The sequence below is a fragment of the Lepidochelys olivacea genome, assembly GCF_965140295.1.
Source record: "Lepidochelys olivacea isolate rLepOli2 genome assembly, chromosome: 7".
NCBI classification, from domain to species: Eukaryota; Metazoa; Chordata; order Testudines; family Cheloniidae; genus Lepidochelys; species Lepidochelys olivacea.
In genome coordinates this window covers 122,605,415-122,624,083 of record NC_140417.1, presented here as the reverse complement: position 1 = coordinate 122,624,083, position 18,669 = coordinate 122,605,415, and the positions used below count along the sequence as shown (strand labels likewise).

General features: G+C 45.3%; 1 protein-coding gene across 2 annotated transcripts in view; it reads left to right on the top strand.

Annotated features, from left to right (window-relative positions):
• SUFU (SUFU negative regulator of hedgehog signaling) overlaps window positions 1–18,516 on the top strand; it is a 121,436-nt gene extending 102,920 nt beyond the window's left edge. For both annotated transcript variants that reach the window (XM_084632971.1, XM_084632970.1), the window contains exons 11-12: window positions 6,886–6,954; window positions 10,743–18,516. In XM_084632971.1, coding sequence (XP_084489097.1) covers window positions 6,886–6,954; window positions 10,743–10,832 — 159 coding nt within the window. In that variant the 3' untranslated portion in view covers window positions 10,833–18,516. The remainder of the gene's footprint in view (window positions 1–6,885; window positions 6,955–10,742) is intronic.
• Window positions 18,517–18,669: the final 153 nt, after the last annotated feature.

Here is an 18,669-nt window from a genome sequence, read left to right as displayed (position 1 = left end):
GTGTGTGCGCTCCTGCCTGATTGCATATTTCTGGTTCCAAATAAAGTTTACGGTTGACCGGTAAGCTCATAACTCTGAGGTTCCACTGTAATTGAAGACTGTATCATAATGTGTACACAAAAGAGGTCCGAATTAATATTGTGTGGGCAACTCTGGTGCCACCGTGGCCCCTGCAGCAAGAAGGTATAATTGCAAGAAAAGTACTGCTCAGCCCCTGTATCCTTGGGCTGGAGCATGCTCTGTGGGGCTGGAGCATGCTCAATGAAGATGGAATCTTCAGGGAATTTTGTCACTAGCATCTAATAAGCTTCTTTGAAACATACAAATGGCAATTTTCAGAGGCTTATAACTCCACCAAATTTGGGTAGATCTTCACGGGGTCAGCAAAGGCACATCCTTGACCCCAGCGGGACCACCTGCTAAATTTCTAGTCCTTCCTCCAAAGCATGGAGTCACTAGGGCTTCTCAACATAACAAGGGTAAGAATTTTTTAACATTGTCAAAAAGTATTTTTCCTAAACTTGTTCTCTGAAATGACTGCATCATTCTTGCTAGAACCTTTCCAGTGAGGCACAGATACTGACATGGGAAATTTCAGTCTGAATGGTTAGAGTGGCAAAGTTATAAACAGGTGAAAACAGGACCTTTTTATAAGTATTAGGAAACCTTAACTCTAGGCACAGCTACCAGCTGTATCTGTAATATAACCTATGTATAGTACTGTGTCTCCGGCATCCATCATGCTAGTACTATAGACGTGATAAAATTGTACAAGCAAACCATGAAGCACATTGTATTATCACCTCCCATTGTTTAATGAGACCCTATTAAGATCATACATTAAAGATAGAAGAACCTATTGGGTCATCTAGATCCTCCCCCAGAGGCCAATGGAGGATTGTTCCTGCGGTATGTTTTCTAATGCTTCATCCAGTCTCATTTTGGATGACTCAAATGTTTCTACCTCTTCCTAGAGAAATTGACCATCCCTCAGCTTAATGCACCTTACTGTCAGGAAGCTTTTGCGGCTAATCAGTCTAAATTATACATTAATTTCAGCTCTTTGCTCCCTAGCTTTTCTCCCAGCCACTGGTAGCACCCTAGAGAAGTCCTTTCCCTCCTTAACACTTGCCCCCTTAAAATGCATGGACTGTTCTCTTGTCTCCCTTCAGACCCTTGTCATCACTGAGCCAAGCTGTACATAGTCACACAGCAGTGATCCTATCCAGAAGATAGAACAATGTTGACAGGCTCCAAAGAGTACCCTTCCCCAGGGCAAGTCTAGGTGGAGTTTTAAAGCTGATGAAACAGAGTTGGGGAGTCCTGGCAGCTCCTTAGTGCTCATAGAGACCCTCCTGGTAGATAGCATTTCAAATCTTCATATACTTCTTCCAGCAGAATTGTAAGATCCGTGAATGCAGCAGTATGGTGCCTGGGGCACGTGTAAATATCTTTTCCTTTACAGGGAAGGTCCATTAGTTTCCTTGGCATATAGCAATGGGATTCCACCCCCCAGAGAAAACCCCCTTGTGTGTTCACAGTAGTTACATGTGTGACACTCTGATGGAAACTATCATGAAATCATACAGCAGGGTGTCTGTTTAGAACTTGTGTCCTTTTTCATATAGTGCTGTTGCATTACAGAAAATAAGTAGACAAGGCTTCTGTCCTGAACTGCTTGTGCTGTCTCTCATTTAGATTGCAATGAAAGGGGGAGGGGAGATGAGAGAGCAGGGGGGTCTGCTCATGGCACACAGCACTATTTACAAGGAGTTTGATTAGTTGCATTTTGAATTAAAGGAATTCCTTCTTCTGCTGTACAGTATTAATGGCAGGAATTCAGCAGGAACACTTTCAGTGCTGTCTGCTCCCAAGAGTTGCAGGAAATTAGCCATGTTGTTGATGAAAGGAAGTAGGCCACAAACTTAGGAGCTGCTGGCTCATCCAGTCTAGAGGCAGCAGCTTTATGGATGGAGGATTTCTTAGGGGCTTGTTATATAACTTACTTTGGGGTATATTACAACATTTTACAAGCCAGGCATTCTGAAGATGAAAGGTGCTGTGGTCTGCTTGCCAGCTGAATTTGGGGGGCTCTTTCCTGATCAGAGATTTACCAACTGTGGCAGACTATAAACAGCTGTGTGAAATGTACTACTGTAGCCTGGGGTCAGAGCCAACCTGTTTCAAGTTAAGAAGTTCAAGCCCTTGCAATGGATTTGAACCCCAGAAGTGAGAGATGGTGCATTAGTCATGCAGTTGCACCTGTAGACTTTAATCTATGGCTATGATTTTGTCTTAAATGTTTTTTGGATGCCAGTCATCATAGTATGTAGGTTGATCTGCAACTTGTCAGATGTGGTTAATAGACTGAACCTTGATCTTGGGCACTAAGTGACACACGCGATATACATTTCATGCCCTACCATTGCTGGCTAAGTACAAAAAATCAGGCTACAGGTGCCTCAGTCATCCATGGGGATCGAACCTTGGACATTCAGTATAAAAAGTACAATCCCTCCCCCCCCCACCTGAGCTATGGGAGTAATTCCATTAGTTTAGTAAGCCGCAGAATGTTATCGTTGCTGGGGCTAACCTCTAGAGGGAGACATCGCACACAAAGCCAGTGTATTACATAACCATAGAGATTTTAATCATTACATAACATAGCATTTTTAACATGGCTGGTCGCACACAAGTTTCAGTAGGGGTTGCCAAACTTTGGACCTTCAGTTGCACTTTTGACACCCCTAGTTTATTGATAAAATTGTGGACTTTCTCTTCTATGTTTTTGCACGCAATATGTGTGACAATGTAGCAAGGGATTTGCAGAATCACAGCACATGTATAAATTGGAGCCTGATCCTCATAGCTGTGAGTTGTGGGCGGGAACTCAGGATCTGACCCAGAAAGCTCCTGGCATGTCCATGCTTGTGTGGTGTTGAAGGAAATGTTTTGGAAACACTGGCTGGACTCTTCAGCTGTTGCTTGTGAATATTGCAAATAGCCATTACAAAGGCAGAATGACACTCCAGGGTGTGAAGCTGGTGGCAGCAGGTCCGTAGGGTGGAATGTTTGTGCGCAGTTGCTGAACTGTGAAAATACTATGTTATGTATCTATGGGGCTTCTCTGACATCAGAGGGAACACGAACTTGTTTTCTTTGCCAGTCATGGCCAAAAGATTTCACAGTAGGAAAGGTCTGCTCTGAGGAGAGGCACATCCAGCTTTGAATATGCAGATAACCATTTAATTTGGCCTCCAGATTGCACAGACTTTCCCATAGCTGCATCACAACAGAGTGTCTGTGTTATTCTTCAGAGAGCGAATAAGCTGCTCCATCGTTTATGATCTCCCTGCAGTATCCTGTTGATAAGATCTGGTAACGTTCTCAAAGGAAGACTCTGGGTTCAGGTCTGAATACACAAAGAACAGGGCCTATTTGTTCAGTGTGAGCTTCTAAGGTTTACATCCCAAAGGAAATTAAATTAGATGCCTAGAGCTATGATGGTCTGTCCTGTTTATTTGCTGGAATGTCACCTTTAATATCATGCACATCTAACGTGTGTGTGTGTTAATGTGGTGGTGTACTCTGCAGGCCTGGGCATGCTAAGAGGACTAAAAACCTGGGGGGGGAGTGTGTGTGTGTGTGTATGTGTGTGTGTGTGTGTGTGTGAGAGAGAGAGTGTGTGTGAGAGCAGTTGGTATTGATTTTTATTTATTTTCAGGCTCTTTGTAAGTACCAGAATAAAAGGAGCTCTCTTCTGTATGAAGATCTACTTGCTGATCACAAGGCTAGGATCTGCGTGGTCTGTGCATTCCTGCTTTGATGCCTTTATTACATTTTGGTTGGGCTAATTCTACGGGAGGAACCTGGTTTCAGCGTGTGTCCAGTGTAGCTATGTTTTTAGCCTCTAAATCTTTTCAGCAGTTAGACATGCCCAAATGCTATGTTAATGGTACCTATCCCCAGCACCCTCCAGAGACTATGATGGTGAAGATTTTCCCCAGCTGCCTGGTCTAGCAAACCATTTTTTAAAAGATGGCTTACAGGCATTCCTGAGACACAAGAACACACTATACATTTGGCTGCTCCTGGCTTCCAAAGCTCCTTTCAGAGGAAAGGAGGCCCTGTTCACCCAAGACCAGAACTGTGCTGGCTAAGAGGCTTTGTGCTCTTGTTTCAACTGGAGTTAGTTGATTGCTGGCTAACTGAAGTTAACGGACATAATTGCAAATGCTAGTCTAGATACTCCACATACGTTTGTTCCAGGATCCAAACCGTGGTGGTTTACCCTAGGGGCTGCACCTTCTGCCCTTTATTCTGTACACGTCCTTCCCTGCTCACCCCCATTGAATTTTTTCATTCCCTGCCTTGTTCTTCTCTGGCCTGCAATGAGATTGGTTCATGTGTGCATGTATTTCTCCTTCCCCTCTCTCCTCTGACACCCTGGGCTCCTCCCCCCCTCCACCCTTTGGCTTGTTTTTGCTCATCTATGTTACTGCTGAATATGTATTTCCTCCTTGCCCACTCATCTGATTGCTTTGGGTGCTGGTTCCTTCCTCTTAATTGCTGCTGTGTAGTTTGCTACGTCTTCCATATCCTCTGTCCTCCACTCTCCACGCACTGCCCTGTCACTCACTGCCAGGCTACACCTCCACAGAAGCTGATCTCCTACATACAGGGTCCCAGAGCCCGCCCTAGACAACCCTTGCCAGCTGCACCATCTTCTGAGTTACCCATGCAGGTGACTGTTCTGTTTCTGAGCATGGATGGCTTTGGTTGTATTTGTGAGTAAGCAACCCTTTAGGTGCTTCAAACCTTTCATTGACCAACAGGTATTTCCAGTTCAGTGTGCACCAGGGCTACCATCTCTGCCAAAGAACTTGCCCACTGTAGTATAAACCAGCCTGCTGTAGTGCTCATAGATGTTTGGATTTAGTGTGCAGCCAAAGAGATGAGTCTAAGGCCCAACCTACACGATAATAAACCCGGAATTATCTGATTGGAGCCAAAAAGCCTCATTGAGCGTGTGGGTCTGTGATGTGATGCCACTGTCTCCACTGGCAGTTCCTGCTGGGCTTCAGGGGTGGCTCCGTGCCACACCACAAACTGGGTGCTGAGTCTAAACTCTAAGTTAGACTGAAAGCTCTTTGCGGGCAGAGACAGGGTCTTCCTTTGTGTACAGTGCCACTGCCAGGTATGATAATAGCTGGAGTGGCCAGTGCCTTTTCTGTCCATCTAGCCGATTCAGGGGTTCTCAGATTGTGGGCCATGGGTTCCTAGTGAATAGATCAGAACTTACTAGGGAATCCACAGCATCAGTGCCGTTCTGTGCTTCCCACAGCGAGCTCTGTGCTGCAAGGGAGGCTGTCAACAAGCCAGCACTCAGATAAGCTCCAGTTTGGAGCTGGAGGGGAGCAGAAAAGGGGTGGAACTGGGGGTTGGCCTCGCTCCCTTTCAGCACTGGGAGCTGGGGAGAGTTGCCTGAGCTCTCAGAATGGGAATGCAGAGCTGAGGGGCCAGAGGGGAGGAAGTGGGGGACCCATGAGTGGATTTGGAGAGGATGAGTGAGAAGGAGGGAGAATGCAATGCAGGCAGAGCAAAGAAGCAGGAATGCCAGCCACTGTAGGATGGAGAGGTGCTGTGGATGGACTGTAAAAGGAAAGGGTGGAGTGAAGGGAGAAAAAAAGAACACAAGAGGAAGCAGAGAAAGAACAGAGCTGTGAGCTGCAATTTGCCAAGTTAATAGCCTGCTGTCTACCCAAACCCCGCAACACCACGCCCAGCACCCCTCACCGGACCCATGTGTGGTGGTGGTTTCCTTGTCCTTGACTCTTTCTCTGCTTGTCTCCAGCATGCCACCCCTCCTCAGCAGGGCTTGCATTTATCTCTGGCCCTCTAAAAACTACGCTGATGAGAAGCTGTGTGTGCAGGCACCTTCTGATATGGCATGTGTCTTTTTAAGAGAAGGGCGAGGGAGGATCCTGCGAAGGACTGGTTCTGCCCTTAATACAGCTGATGTCAGTGGGCATATCTGACTTCAGTGGAGCTATGCTGACTTACACCCGCTGGGGGTCTGGCCCTCTTTTTTTTTGAGGGGGGTATAGTCAGAAGTTATTGTCCAAGGAACTTCACGTTTGCTAGTCCTACCCTGGAAAAAGCCTGAGCCTTCCCCCTTCTATCCCATCCCTAAACTCTCCCGCCGACTAGCAAGGCTGGGGGGAGGGGGAATCATTCTGACTGGGAGTGGGGGGAGTTGCACATTTGGGAAGGACCAGTGACTGGTTTTCGGAGCCGAGTCTGAGAGCCATGCTGCATATCCCAGAACCTCCTGCTCCTGGCTTGGGCACCTCTCTGAATGCCTCTCCTGCTGAATCTGTGGTTTTTCTAAATCATACACCATTTAACAAGCCAGGTCTCCAGATCAGAGACCTCGAGGTGCCCAAAATGCAGACTCTGTGCAGGTTCCAGGCTGTCCCGCCCTGTCCCCTTGCACTAGCTGTAGCCCAATTACACTAGAGACTTAACTTCAATGTGCCAGATGAAAGTGTCTCTGTTTCCCACTGCTTTCCTTTGCAATTGTTTGCTTGGCCCCTTTTTGCTCTCCCCTGCCTCCCTCCCCCTTCCTCTCTGAAGCTGAGCCTCTAATTTTAGACGTAGGAAGATAATTGATGGTAGCAAAAGATTGCCTTGTAATCTTAGCATTTTTTGCAGTGGTTGGGGTTGTGGGGGGGAGTAAAGCCAGGAGCTAGAGGCCTCAAACCTTTGTGTCGCCAAAGAAAAGTATGTACAGTCTCCCCTCTGTGCAGAAGAAAGGAGTCTGTTGCTTGGCAATTACATAAAGCTTGGAGTGTAAAAGAGTAAACTAGTGTCTCCCCCTTGCAGATCCTGTTGACTGAAGAGTTCGTAGAAAGAATGCTGGAAGACTTAGAAGATCTGACTTCTCCAGAGGAAGTAAGGCTGCGTTGCTCCCATATCTGGCATCTACTGGCCGAGAGAAAAGCAGCACAGTTTGCTTGTTTTGTTAGTTTTTGAGTTTGGCAGCTTCCAGCCCTTCCCACAGCTTCAGGGCTCAGCCACCCTTTGAGCCTGCTGGCATAAACCAGGCCACCTGGAAGCAAAGGGACTGCAGAGGCAGTCGGGGAGCTGCAGCTCATCCAACACAGCCCCAAAAGTGGGGGGTGTTGGCTAGCGAAGAGGCCATGGTTAGTGCTGCTGCGAAATGCACTGATTCAGCACGCTTCCCCAGGCAGCCTCCACTGGCAGGGGTCCCGACAGCAATTTGAGTGCTGCCATCCCCCAGCCAAAGCCCCAGTGGAGCAGAGCTGTGCAGCAGCCCTCGCCAGTGCACTGGGGTGCAGCTTGTGCCCCCCACAGCAGCATGGCTGAATGACCCCTTTGTACGTTCTCTGTGCAGCCACGGTGCTAGCCACGCTTCGTGCTGGGACCTGCAGAGCAATGTGGAACACCCAGCAAATTTGCTGCCACTTTACTTCAGAACCTCTTTTGGGTGGGGAGGGAGGGGCTATTTCATACCCGAGTTAGTTCCCTTTCCTCCCAACCTCTGTTAAGCTCATGTGTGGTACGCAGACACACAGGGCCAGCCTGGCAGTGCTGAGCCACAGCAGCAGGGGACGCATCACGGTGACGGACTTTCCCCATCGTGTGACCCAGTCGCCAGGAGCATTTTAACACCAGCTCTCCCCTGCACTCCACATAAATATCCTGCCTCACTTCAAAGAGCAGTGGCAGCAATGACATGTAATATTTTTAATCCCATTTTTTATAGCTCCCTGCAGATTCTAAAGAAACTTTCCTAGGCTTGTAAAGTAGCCCTCCCTCCTGTCCCTCCCTGCTTCACCTCCCAGGAAAACCTCAGTGCTCTAATTTTTCAACCCTGAGCTGACGTAATGCCAGTTACATATGCCCTGTGAATGAGCGCAGCAGTGGATCAAGCACCTTGCTAGCAATGTTGTGAATATCAGGCCAGCTCTTACCCATTTCAACCTAAGCCAAAGATCATTTGTGCCAGTGACTGGCTAGCACAGAGGTGCTCGTTTTGGAGTCCCTTTTTCCAGGGCTAGTGTTCCTTAGCTTTATTGGGAAGCAAATGCTGTACATAGGGTGATTCTGTAGTGCCAGACAAAGGATAAAAGACTGGTTTCCACCTTGCTTTGACATTACTCATTTCAAAATGTTCTCTGATCATATTCTTCTCTGACGTGACCATTTTGGAACCTTCCCAGTTTAAAAGAGAAGGGGTGGGGGATTCTTTAGATGGTTATGATCTTTCATCACCTAAAATCCTGCAGGACTTCATAAGTTACAGGATCCTAGTTTGTAAAGAGTTTTGGGTCAACTTTATACATTCCCGAGAGTCTCCTTTGGTGGTTGCTGGTATCCAGCTAAGTAGAATAAAAATTCAATTTTGGGTTCTAGGAAAAGAACCCCTCCTTCATGGTGTAATGAACCAGCAGTGGAAGGTGAAATGAATACCAACTGCAACACCACACAGGTCTGGCTGAACACCTCAAAAACTCATTCTGTCTTTGTGTCTCTTCATTAATGATAGAATGGTTATCTGTTATGTGCATGAGACACTAGAGATGGAAGGGGGGCCTGTAGGCTAAATCAGATAGTGGCCGAAAACAAGGGTGCAGGTTATACAGAGGTTTATAAAACGGTTGGAAAAGTCGTGTAACTTGCACCAGTTTTTATTCACTAGAGGAGTAAAATTGAATGTCAGCTTAGGAACTGAGGGGGCAGATGTAGCCCCAAAAATGCAATTACTGGAACGGTGAAAGGTAAATTTGGGGGTCCTTTACTACTTATGCCCACTCTCCAACACACTTGTACCAAACATAGGCAAGTCTACGCTGTGGTGGGGGGTGAATGGCAGCTCGTGTTTTCATAGGCAATTGCTGAAGCCCACTTCACGGCGTCCTTGCTTCTAGTTTTAGCAAGCTAGCTGGAGTACAGCTACTGTGGGTAAGTCTGTGTGAGCTGCCGGTCACACCCCTGGCTGCAGTGTAGACATAGCCATAGTTTACATGGGCACATGTTTCACCACTGAGTGTGGCCCAAGAACTTGCATGGGAAAGGAACCCATTGTACTAGTTCTGAATTTAACATCTCTGGTTTAAACAATCATCCCTAGTCAAGGTGGGACCCCAGGCAGAGGCCCCTGTTCAAATATCAAGGAAAATCCTTCCATCAGCTGGTGCTAGGCTGTGGATGCAGCAAAATTTTAAAAACAAAGCAATTCATTTTCCAGAAGTTTCCCGTGCTTTGTCTGCACAGGCTGGGAGTGACTGGGACAATCCTATTCCCTGAAACGGCTTTCAAGATCAGTTCATTGCATGTTTATGAATGGGGCAAATGTGTAATCTGGAGAAGCCCTAAAACATGAGGCATCTCTCCTTCCCCCCCCCCCCCCTTCTGTTCTTGACATTCTTTTTCCACTCGGACTGTCCTCTGTGAAATCAGCAGCGGGAAGCAAAAATGAAATGGAATTCGGATCTTTTTCCTCCTCTGAGACACTTATCCTGTAACTCCACGATCGCTCAAAACCCCGCTTCCCCACAGCATGGCTTTACAGCTACTCTGCCTGGGCTTACCCTTAGTGCAGACACCCTTCCATTTGCTTCCTGCTCAAACAAACTGATGCAGGAACACTGACTCTCTGAGATGGCCAGTCATCTCGTTTCTTCTTGCAACAGTTCAGTGCATCCCATAGCAAAACTGTTTTTGACAGAGCAATTCTGGCACATGCACGTTAAAGCCGTGGTCAGACCAGTGCATTGTAAGGACTCCTCAGACAGCTGTCCAAGAGTGCCCAACGCTGGTTCTGGGAGCAGGAGGTTTTGGGGTTACTTTCCAACAGGAGGGTCTGTGTGGTGGGGTGGAGCTAGGACTGGATGAACCAGAGCAGCTGTAATATTTGTGTCTTCCCCGCCACATGAAGAAGTAGCCATTGGAAGCAGTGGCGTGTAAAATCCAACTTGAGCTCAAGTTCCTATGCTGGATATTGCAACCAACACTTACTTAATAGTCAGGGCAGCTGTGTGTGTGGACATAAGCCATGGTACATGCACTGCAAAGTTAAAGGGTTTGTTCCAGAGGGTTTTTTTGGCCATAAAATAAGTGTCCCAAGGACGGTATTCAGAAACACTGGCTCTCCTCCACCAGGACAGCATGACTAGCTGCTGCCCATATGAATCATTGTGCCACTTTCTGCCTGCTACATACAGAACCATATAGCCTCACGTATATCGCATGACGCAGAGAATCTTAAAGCCACTGTCTGATTCTTGCTTTAAAGCAAACAAAGGGGGCTCGTGGGGCCTCAGGGCAGTTTGAGAAAACACAGTGAAGGGGAAAGGGAGATGCTCTTGCAAGTTGCAGACTTTCACTAAGATGTGGGAGGGGAGGGAAAATGGTGGTGGGAACAGTAACCCTGGCAGAATTCACCGAATGAAATGAACAACACTTGGGCTGGAATCTCGTAACTTTACTTTGGCAGCAGAGACACAAATTGCATTATCTAATGTCCACTGCTGTCCAAAATATACTGATGGGGGAGGGGGGAGCGTTTTCTTAGTGGCCCTTTGCTTTAAAATAATAATAATAATAAAAAACCTTAGCTCTTAAATGGAGGGCTGCCTGCTTTCAGAATAGCTTTGGGTTAATGTGGGTTAGGCTGCAGGGAAATACATTAACTGACTCCCTTTATTGCCTCGTAGTTTAAACTTCCAAAAGAGTACAGCTGGCCTGAAAAGAAACTGAAAGTCTCCATCTTACCAGACGCTGTGTTCGACAACCCTCTGCATTAGAGCTGAATTACACCCCCCTGACATCGGGGAGAGCCAAGAGACTGTACGTTGCTTAGTGACTCACCGGATAACTAATGCAGTAAGAACTGTGCCTTCAAATAAAGGAGATTGCTGCACAACCACTGCAAACAGAAGAGGAGTTACACAACACCAACCCAGACAGAACGGGACAGTGCTGAGCCCTTTCTTCCCCATCCTTTCCTGGGCTGAACTCTCTGGGAACAGCCTGCGTATGTTTAAGTGCAAGTGAGAAATATTTAACTATGAAAAGTAGTGCTAAGAATTCTTTCCCTGTTCTAGCTGGCTACAGATATCCCTGCAGTCTTCACCCAGGGTGTCGATACCTTGTACGCCTATATTTACATACGCACTCTGCCAGATGCAAGCACATGGATTAAATGTTCTCTCCGTGACTCTGGAATCCTTTTTATTAGCCAGACGTTTACCGACTGCAGAACTGTTCCTCCAGGGGCTGTTTTGTCTTTTCAGAAATGGAATGGTGTTAACGAGGCCAGAAGCTCGTAGGCTTCATTTAAAGATGAACTCTCAAGTTTAGTCAAAAAAACAAAACAAAACCTCCTCCCTGCCACTCGAATTAGGAAAGGTCTGAGCGTTGAGCTCTGTCTGATTAGCTCTGGTATCGCTGCAAACAGAGGCAACTTTCTTCTTGCACATCCTGTCCTAGCGTATGAATGTATGCATGAGCCCTGGAGAAGGTTGTGACCTCTGCTTTTGCACAAGCAGGAGGAAGGGAGACTACCGGAGCAGAGGAGGAGATCTCCTGTTTACAGAATGTTTATCTGTCAAGGGATACGGTCAAGTACTTTTCCCTTGCTATTGTACAGAATCCCTTCAAATCCTAGAAGTGGGAAAGGACCTGTGTGTTCAGAGGGGCCACACTCTAGGAACCAGAGGGCTGCTCTAAATCGTTTAATAGGGAGATCACATCCACCCTTCCCATCAACAGAGAGTAGCCACCAGCCGAGTCCTGGAAGAAAGCCCTACCTGCACTACAAAACAAACCCTGCTGGGGACCTGCTTACTACACAGTTGTCCTTAGCACAGTTCCATCTTACCAGACTCTGTGCTCATCAACCTGCAGCATTTTCTCGGTGCACTTGGGACCGTAACCATGTGCTAAGGCCTTGAACCTTGCTTTGAGGATTGGGGGATGAGCAGGCTGTAACCAGGTCCCATAGGTAGTCTCAGCTTCAGGCTCTGCTTCCGACATGCAGCTCCCTTCTGGTCCCAGCGGCCTCCCTTAGACCAAGATGAAGCATGCGTGCTGAGAGCTTTTGTCTCTGCAGGTTCCTGCCTCGTACTGAAGAGCAGGCCATTGGTGGATGCATTACCGATGGGCTGCAGGCAACCCCATGCTTGAGTCCTTCCCCTGCCAATCCTGGATTGTTCTCTAAAGCAGATTCTCCAGTGCTTTCTAAGACTGTATTCCAATGTGACTCTGTCACTTCTAATTATGTGGGTGCAAATTTCTCTCCCCACCCTTTTCCACTCACAAGCTAACATGGCTGTTTCTTCATCTCTGGTTGTACACAATACAGTGGTCTTAACATGGCTGGGACAAGAACTTTTAACAACTGACTGCCTTTGTTCAAACAGCCATGGCTAAAACTGGCCCTAACCTCACAGAAGCTGTTTGTTGTCTTAATTTCTTCCCAACAAAGTGGGATTTTTGTCAAGATTTTTAAAATATATTTTGGAGCTGGTTGATGTTGGATGTATAGTCCTGTGGTTGAGGCATGTATCTAGGAGCTGAGAGATCTGGCTCTGCTCTGGATATCCTGTGTGAGTGTAGGCAAATCACTTCACTTCCTCCTCTACAAATGGGGATAATATTCCCAGGGGGTTTGGGATGCCTAGTCCATTAGCATCTGTGAAGTGGACCAAGATTCTCAGAGAGAGGTATGAGTACCATTATTTTTATTATTATTTAAGGCAAGCCAAATCCAGGTCCTACGTTGCTTAACAGCTTCCTTTTAATGAAGCTATGAAAGCAATTTAGATGTAAATGAGTCTGTAATTTTGTCTGAACTCAAAGGATCAACTTGAAATCATAATTTTAAAGAGCAGAGTTTCCAATCTCAGGGCCAGCCGGAGTGACTTTTTTGTGTAGTGGCAGACTGCATTTATCCAGGAGAATCTTTGGCTGGCTTTCAGCGTCCCATTTAGTATGACATGTGTACGCAGTGCCGGTCTGTTCTGTTCATTAACGTTGGTGGGAGTTGTAGATGCATTTCCAGGGGCTAGTGGACTACAGAGAGACTGAAAATTGGCATGCAAATCTACCAACCCAGGCACAGAATGACTCCCCTTCCCACCTCACTGTGAGGGAATAGTGGCATCATGTCAATCAGAAAAGGGGGAAAGTGGGGAATGAAAACTTTGCCCTAAACCACAGATTTCAAACAGCAGCCCATGGACCGCTGTAGAGTGGCAAATACTTGCCAGTGGTGTTTGGAGAACTGGCTGATTGCCATGGTGCTGGCTCCTCTTCCTTGTCTCCAGCTGCGAAGTCTCATTAAGAGAAGTTGAAAGAACAGGACTTTCCTAGGGTGATTTGTCCCTGTCAGCAATTTCTGTTGTTCCCAGAGAAGTCACAAAAGGGCAGAGACCAGGAGGCCATCTCTGAGTTCTGTCCCTCTGCCCTAACTCAAACTGAGACTCTTTGAAACCTTTCCACGAGACACATGAGCAAGTGCCGGACTGTAGGTAAAATAACTTCTCTCTGCAGGATTTTTCTCCAAATCTCCTCTCTGATTTGTTCTTCCATTCTGCATTCACTCCTCTTCGACGCTGTGGGTTGGATGTTCATTGGCTTCAGAGGGAGATGTGAAGGGACCACACTTGAGGCTTGGCCTATGCTACACGGCTAGGTCGATATAAGCTGCCTTGTGCCGACCTAGCTGTGGAAGTGTCTTCACTTCAGTTTGGCTCCTGATGATGTAAGTGCCTGTCCATACCGATTTAGTAACGTCACCTCCCCAAGTGGGATAGAGTCACAGGTAATGTAATTAGGTCAACGCAATGTCAGCGTAGACGCTGTGTCGCTTATCTCAACCGTTGTTGGCGTTCAGGAGCTGTCCCACAATGCCCCACACTGACAACACAATCTATACAAGCACTCCTGGGGAGGATGCATGCTGCCAACACAAGGAGCGAAGTGCGCACGCACAAGCGATTTAATAGCTCCGGTGGCTGTATGCCGAAATAAATTAGGTTGACATGATTTTGTCATGTAGACATGACCTGAGTGCTTTGGAAATCGCAGCTATATCCATGTCTTTTTGTTCATATGTCACGTTTTTTATATAGTCATCAGTATCTGAGTTATGACCAGTTGGCAAGATAGGTACCTTTTATTTGTAAGACACTTTCTCACAATCCCTATTCTTAAAGCCTCGCTGGCTGCCAGATTACATTTTGTTCCAAGGGAAGGAAGTCGGGTCTTCCTAATTAGTTTAGCAAATTTTAAAAAAATAAAATAAACAAATCACTGCTAAAATAGCAATCTACGGCCTACTGCCACCCTCTCTGAAAGGGATTCACTGTTGAAAGGAAACTTTTTGACTCTAATGTTGCACTCCTGTCTCCATTCTTTTAGAACAAGAAAGTTGCACATTAATCAATATTTAGAGACCTCGTCACCCATAACACTTTTCCCCGGGTGTTGTTGAAGTTTGCAGTCATGCCAAAGACTAATCAATTGGCAGCTAAACTAGATCTTGCGTTTTGATATTTTTCTAGTTGTTTTTGTCTTGAACAGGGGGAGGAGTGACATGGGAAAAAAGAGAACTTTTGAATATATTTTTTTTAAATGAGTAAATGGCTCGGAAAGGGAAAGACATAAGTGTTAATTCCAAGGTGGTTTTCCAGGCCAGTCTTGCTGAGAATGGCTGCTTTTAGATTTGTTCAGGCTGGTGGAGATTTGAACAGGGATTATACAAAAACCAAGCCATGCAATTTGTGTTGGCTGGAAGCAGTGATCTGGATGTAAATTGCATTTTAAAATAAGTGTGTAGAGGTTTCTCTTCCCCCTGCCCCAATGCAGATAGATAGGAATACTTCCTTTATGGCAGACCTCTGATGCCTTGAAAGTCTAGCATGGGGACAGCTACCTTCAAACAAGGGAAATCCCAAGAGCTGTAAACATACTTCCCCTCACACACTTGGTTTAAAAAAAAAATACAGTTACAGTATTAAAGAAACTAGGCTCTCAGCAGACCGGAGAGAGCCCTTAAGTGTTGCAATTGGCGTGACCTGTTGTAATATTTTCTGTGGCTTAGACATAGAATATCTGCTATGTGTAATGGCTTTGAGGACAGTGGTAGGTTGGTTTTATTGTACACAGATTTGCCAAGAATGATTTGAGATGGCATGCTAAAGCCCTACGTTTTAAATAATCTGTAGCTCTTGAATGGTCACAGGGCACAAGATTGTCTTTGAGGAAATAAACATTTGTTTACAAAACTTGAGACCAGTAGAAATACTTAGAGGATGGAATTTAAACTTAATAATGAATTGATGCATGGTTTGTTAGATAAAACATTGACCTGCAGTGTCAGTGACCCAAGTTGCAAATTGGGCTATTGCAATCAAACCTGGAAGTGAAATTAACTAAAACGAAAGTGAATCTGATTTAGGACCCAATTCCGCAAAGGGATCCATGTGAGCAAATCCTCATTCCAATGCTCAGTCCTAATGACATTAGCGAGGCATACGGATCCGCTCGCATGGAGACGGGCCCTCGGTCTGTGTTGATTATCAACGCAAGGCGTAACCACTTGGCATAAAAAGCAAAAAGCAAATTAAGAATTTTTTAAATCTAAATAGTGTCACTTAATATACAGAGCAAATGGTCCTATTTGTTTTCCCCGACACTGCCCGCAAATGGCTGTCTTGTTAGGAAATGGAAGGTGAAATTATGACGTGGCTGCTTCTTATTCTGTTTTAATCATTAACAGTTTACAGAAGTTGCTGCTGCTTCTCTTTCGATCCCCTTGTGTGACTCTGCAGGCTCTTTAATTGAATGAGCTTCGTTATCATTACTCATGTGCTGTGCATTTACCACATCAAGCTAGTCAGCAGCTCCTCCCAAGGAAAACTCTTTCAGACTCCATTTAGAAACATGGCTGCTGCTCGCATTGTTCTCTGGTGGTGGGCAGAAGTGAGGTCTTCTCTTACATTTCTCTGGCCTTTTTATTACTACGAAAGGCCTGTGTGGAAAAGGAATCTTTGTTGCTTAACAGCTCATCTTGCACCTGCTGTTTATTCCTGCCTCACATGTTCACATCCAAAGTCATAACCCCCATTTTGTTGCCTTGTAACTAGCTACTAGCAAGGATTGCTCTCACAACTGCGGTGGGGGCTGTAACTTCAGGGGGCTGGAAATAGATTAATAGACTTTTAAAACCAGTACAGACTATTAGATAAATCTACTCTGACTTCACCTATAACCCAGGCCACAGAACTTCACCCAGGCACTGAGCCCAATGACCTGAATTTGTCGAAAGCGTCTTTTAGACGGATGGCATTAGATGGAGAATCCACTAGTTCCCTTGGTAGATTTTCCAATGGCTAATCACCCTCATTTATATATATAAAATGCACCTTATTTCTGGTTTCAATTAAACGACAGGAGCAGATTAATTGTTAAGCAGCAAAGATCTTCTCCCTGCTTAATAAAAGCAAGGGAAGTGGGGGATGAATGGGGAGCAAATGTTTCAACAGGAATCTATCTATCTATCTATCTATCTATCTAACATTTTTGAACACGTCCTAACATTTTAAGCCTAATTTAGGTCTCCGATACGATGGCAATTTCCAGCGAGATCTGTAGCAGCTGCTTGTTTTTGTGACACTTCCATAGCATAATGATGTGTGCCCGCTCTTTCCTTCTTTTGTAAAGCTTCCGTTCAGTGCCAGTCCAAAATTTCAAACCGAGAATAAGCCTGTGGCTGGCGATGTGTTTTAAACTGAGCCCCATACTGACCTGTATCTCTCAGGCAATTAACTTGTCGTGTAATACACGTCACCACTTATTCATTTCTAGTACCATTCTATTTCTTCTAAAATTGCTCACAGACCATAAAATCATAAAAAGTGGCGTATTAGCTTAGAAATGTCATTTCAAGTCTGCCATAAAGGTGCCTATTTCCTTCCCTCCATGAGATAATGGGAGGTGGTAAAAGTGTTAAATAATCTTGTGTGCCTCATTATTCACGGTTGAAATTTTAGGTCCCTGATAACAGTGTTACACAAATATAGAACTCACTGTGTGGTAAATGTTAAAAGGACACTGTCAAGTGCTTTTTTATTTTTGAAATGACTTAAAATATTTTTTCTCAACACCCTCTTAAAAGCAGGAGTAAAATTTCCTTTGTCGCTGATTGTTCTATTTTGCAAACACTAATTTTTCCTTTTCTGCACGTCTCCATTCTCTGCTAGGGAGGCTGTTAAAGCAAAATGGTTTTTGTTCCCTTCCCCAAGGCCCAACTACAGTGTTGTAAGCACAGCTCTGTAAATACTCTTCTGCTGCGGAGCCAGTGGAGGGGGCAAAACATTGCCCTGAATTTAGGTCCTACATCAACAGTTGTAGCTGTTGGTTGTTTCTTGACAGTGGAGTGGTTAGAATCCAGGGGATATTCCACGGTATAATAGTCTCCTGATATTGGTCCAGATTAGGCCCAAGATGCCTTTGCCAGTTTCCTCTGCAATGACACACAGAATTTCAAGATACCACCTGCCTTAGAGAATGTGAAGCCCATTGGGGACAGAAGAAAGGGGAATTGAGTTTAAACGACTGTGTCCTTCAAGCAGCGACTGATCACAGACTCTGAGGATTCTGCCCTTTTAATTTTGTCCTTTTGCCTTTCCTTGAAGCAGCCATTTACAGCTCAACGGTACTGGACTGTTTCCTGTGCTTAGGAACCTGCCATTCCAAATGCAGGATTCTTAACTGGCCCAAATACATTCAAATCCTGCTCCTGCCCTCCCTTAAAGTCCCAGTGGGCTTGGATTTAGCTGTACTCAGAAGCAGAGGAGGAGATGTTTAAAGGAATGATTAGCCATATTCACACCGAAGGGATTTACTTGCTTTTTCAAGACTCTTTTATATCCATAGGGCCCAGGTTGGGTACCAAGTCCTTTTCCTTACCTATAAATATTTTTGTAAAGAGATAGAGCTTTTGTTGCTGTTGTTGTTGATGACACTAACTGTTGGGAGGCCGTTGAGCTGGATAACCTAGGAGAAAATGAGCATTTATCTGTGGGTTACATAAAACGGACAGAACCCTGACCACTGTGGTTGCTTTTTGCAGCCATCAGCTGAGGTGAACATTTTTGTAGTTCATCTGTTTCTTTTTTGCGTGCGTGTGTGTGTGTATTTTTCTTATTAGAATTCTAGGGACACTACTGAATCGGTCTGCAAGGAGCCTGTGTTCCTACAGTCTGTGTCAGTACTTCGTAGTTGGACTTTTTTTTTTTTAACCAAAAAAAAAAAAAAATTAAAAATGGAAAGCTAAACTAGCAGAGGTTTTTAAATATTTTATATTAGTTCCTAATGTAAATTCTTACTTTGTTATTGGTGTGCCGGTGCAATCCACCCGCACGTGACTTTTTTGTAAAATTTTTGTGACTCACTAAACGTTTCTCCCCCCGTGTATTCTAAGTGCATTAAACATATTTGCATAATTGGTTGTGTCCTTTTCTCTGGGTGGTTGCAAAAGAAAGATAATGGGATGGATTGATTCATGTTCATTATCAGAGCTGCACTTAGATCCTTGATTATCAACCAGTCTCTCCTTAGTCTTAGAATTAGCTA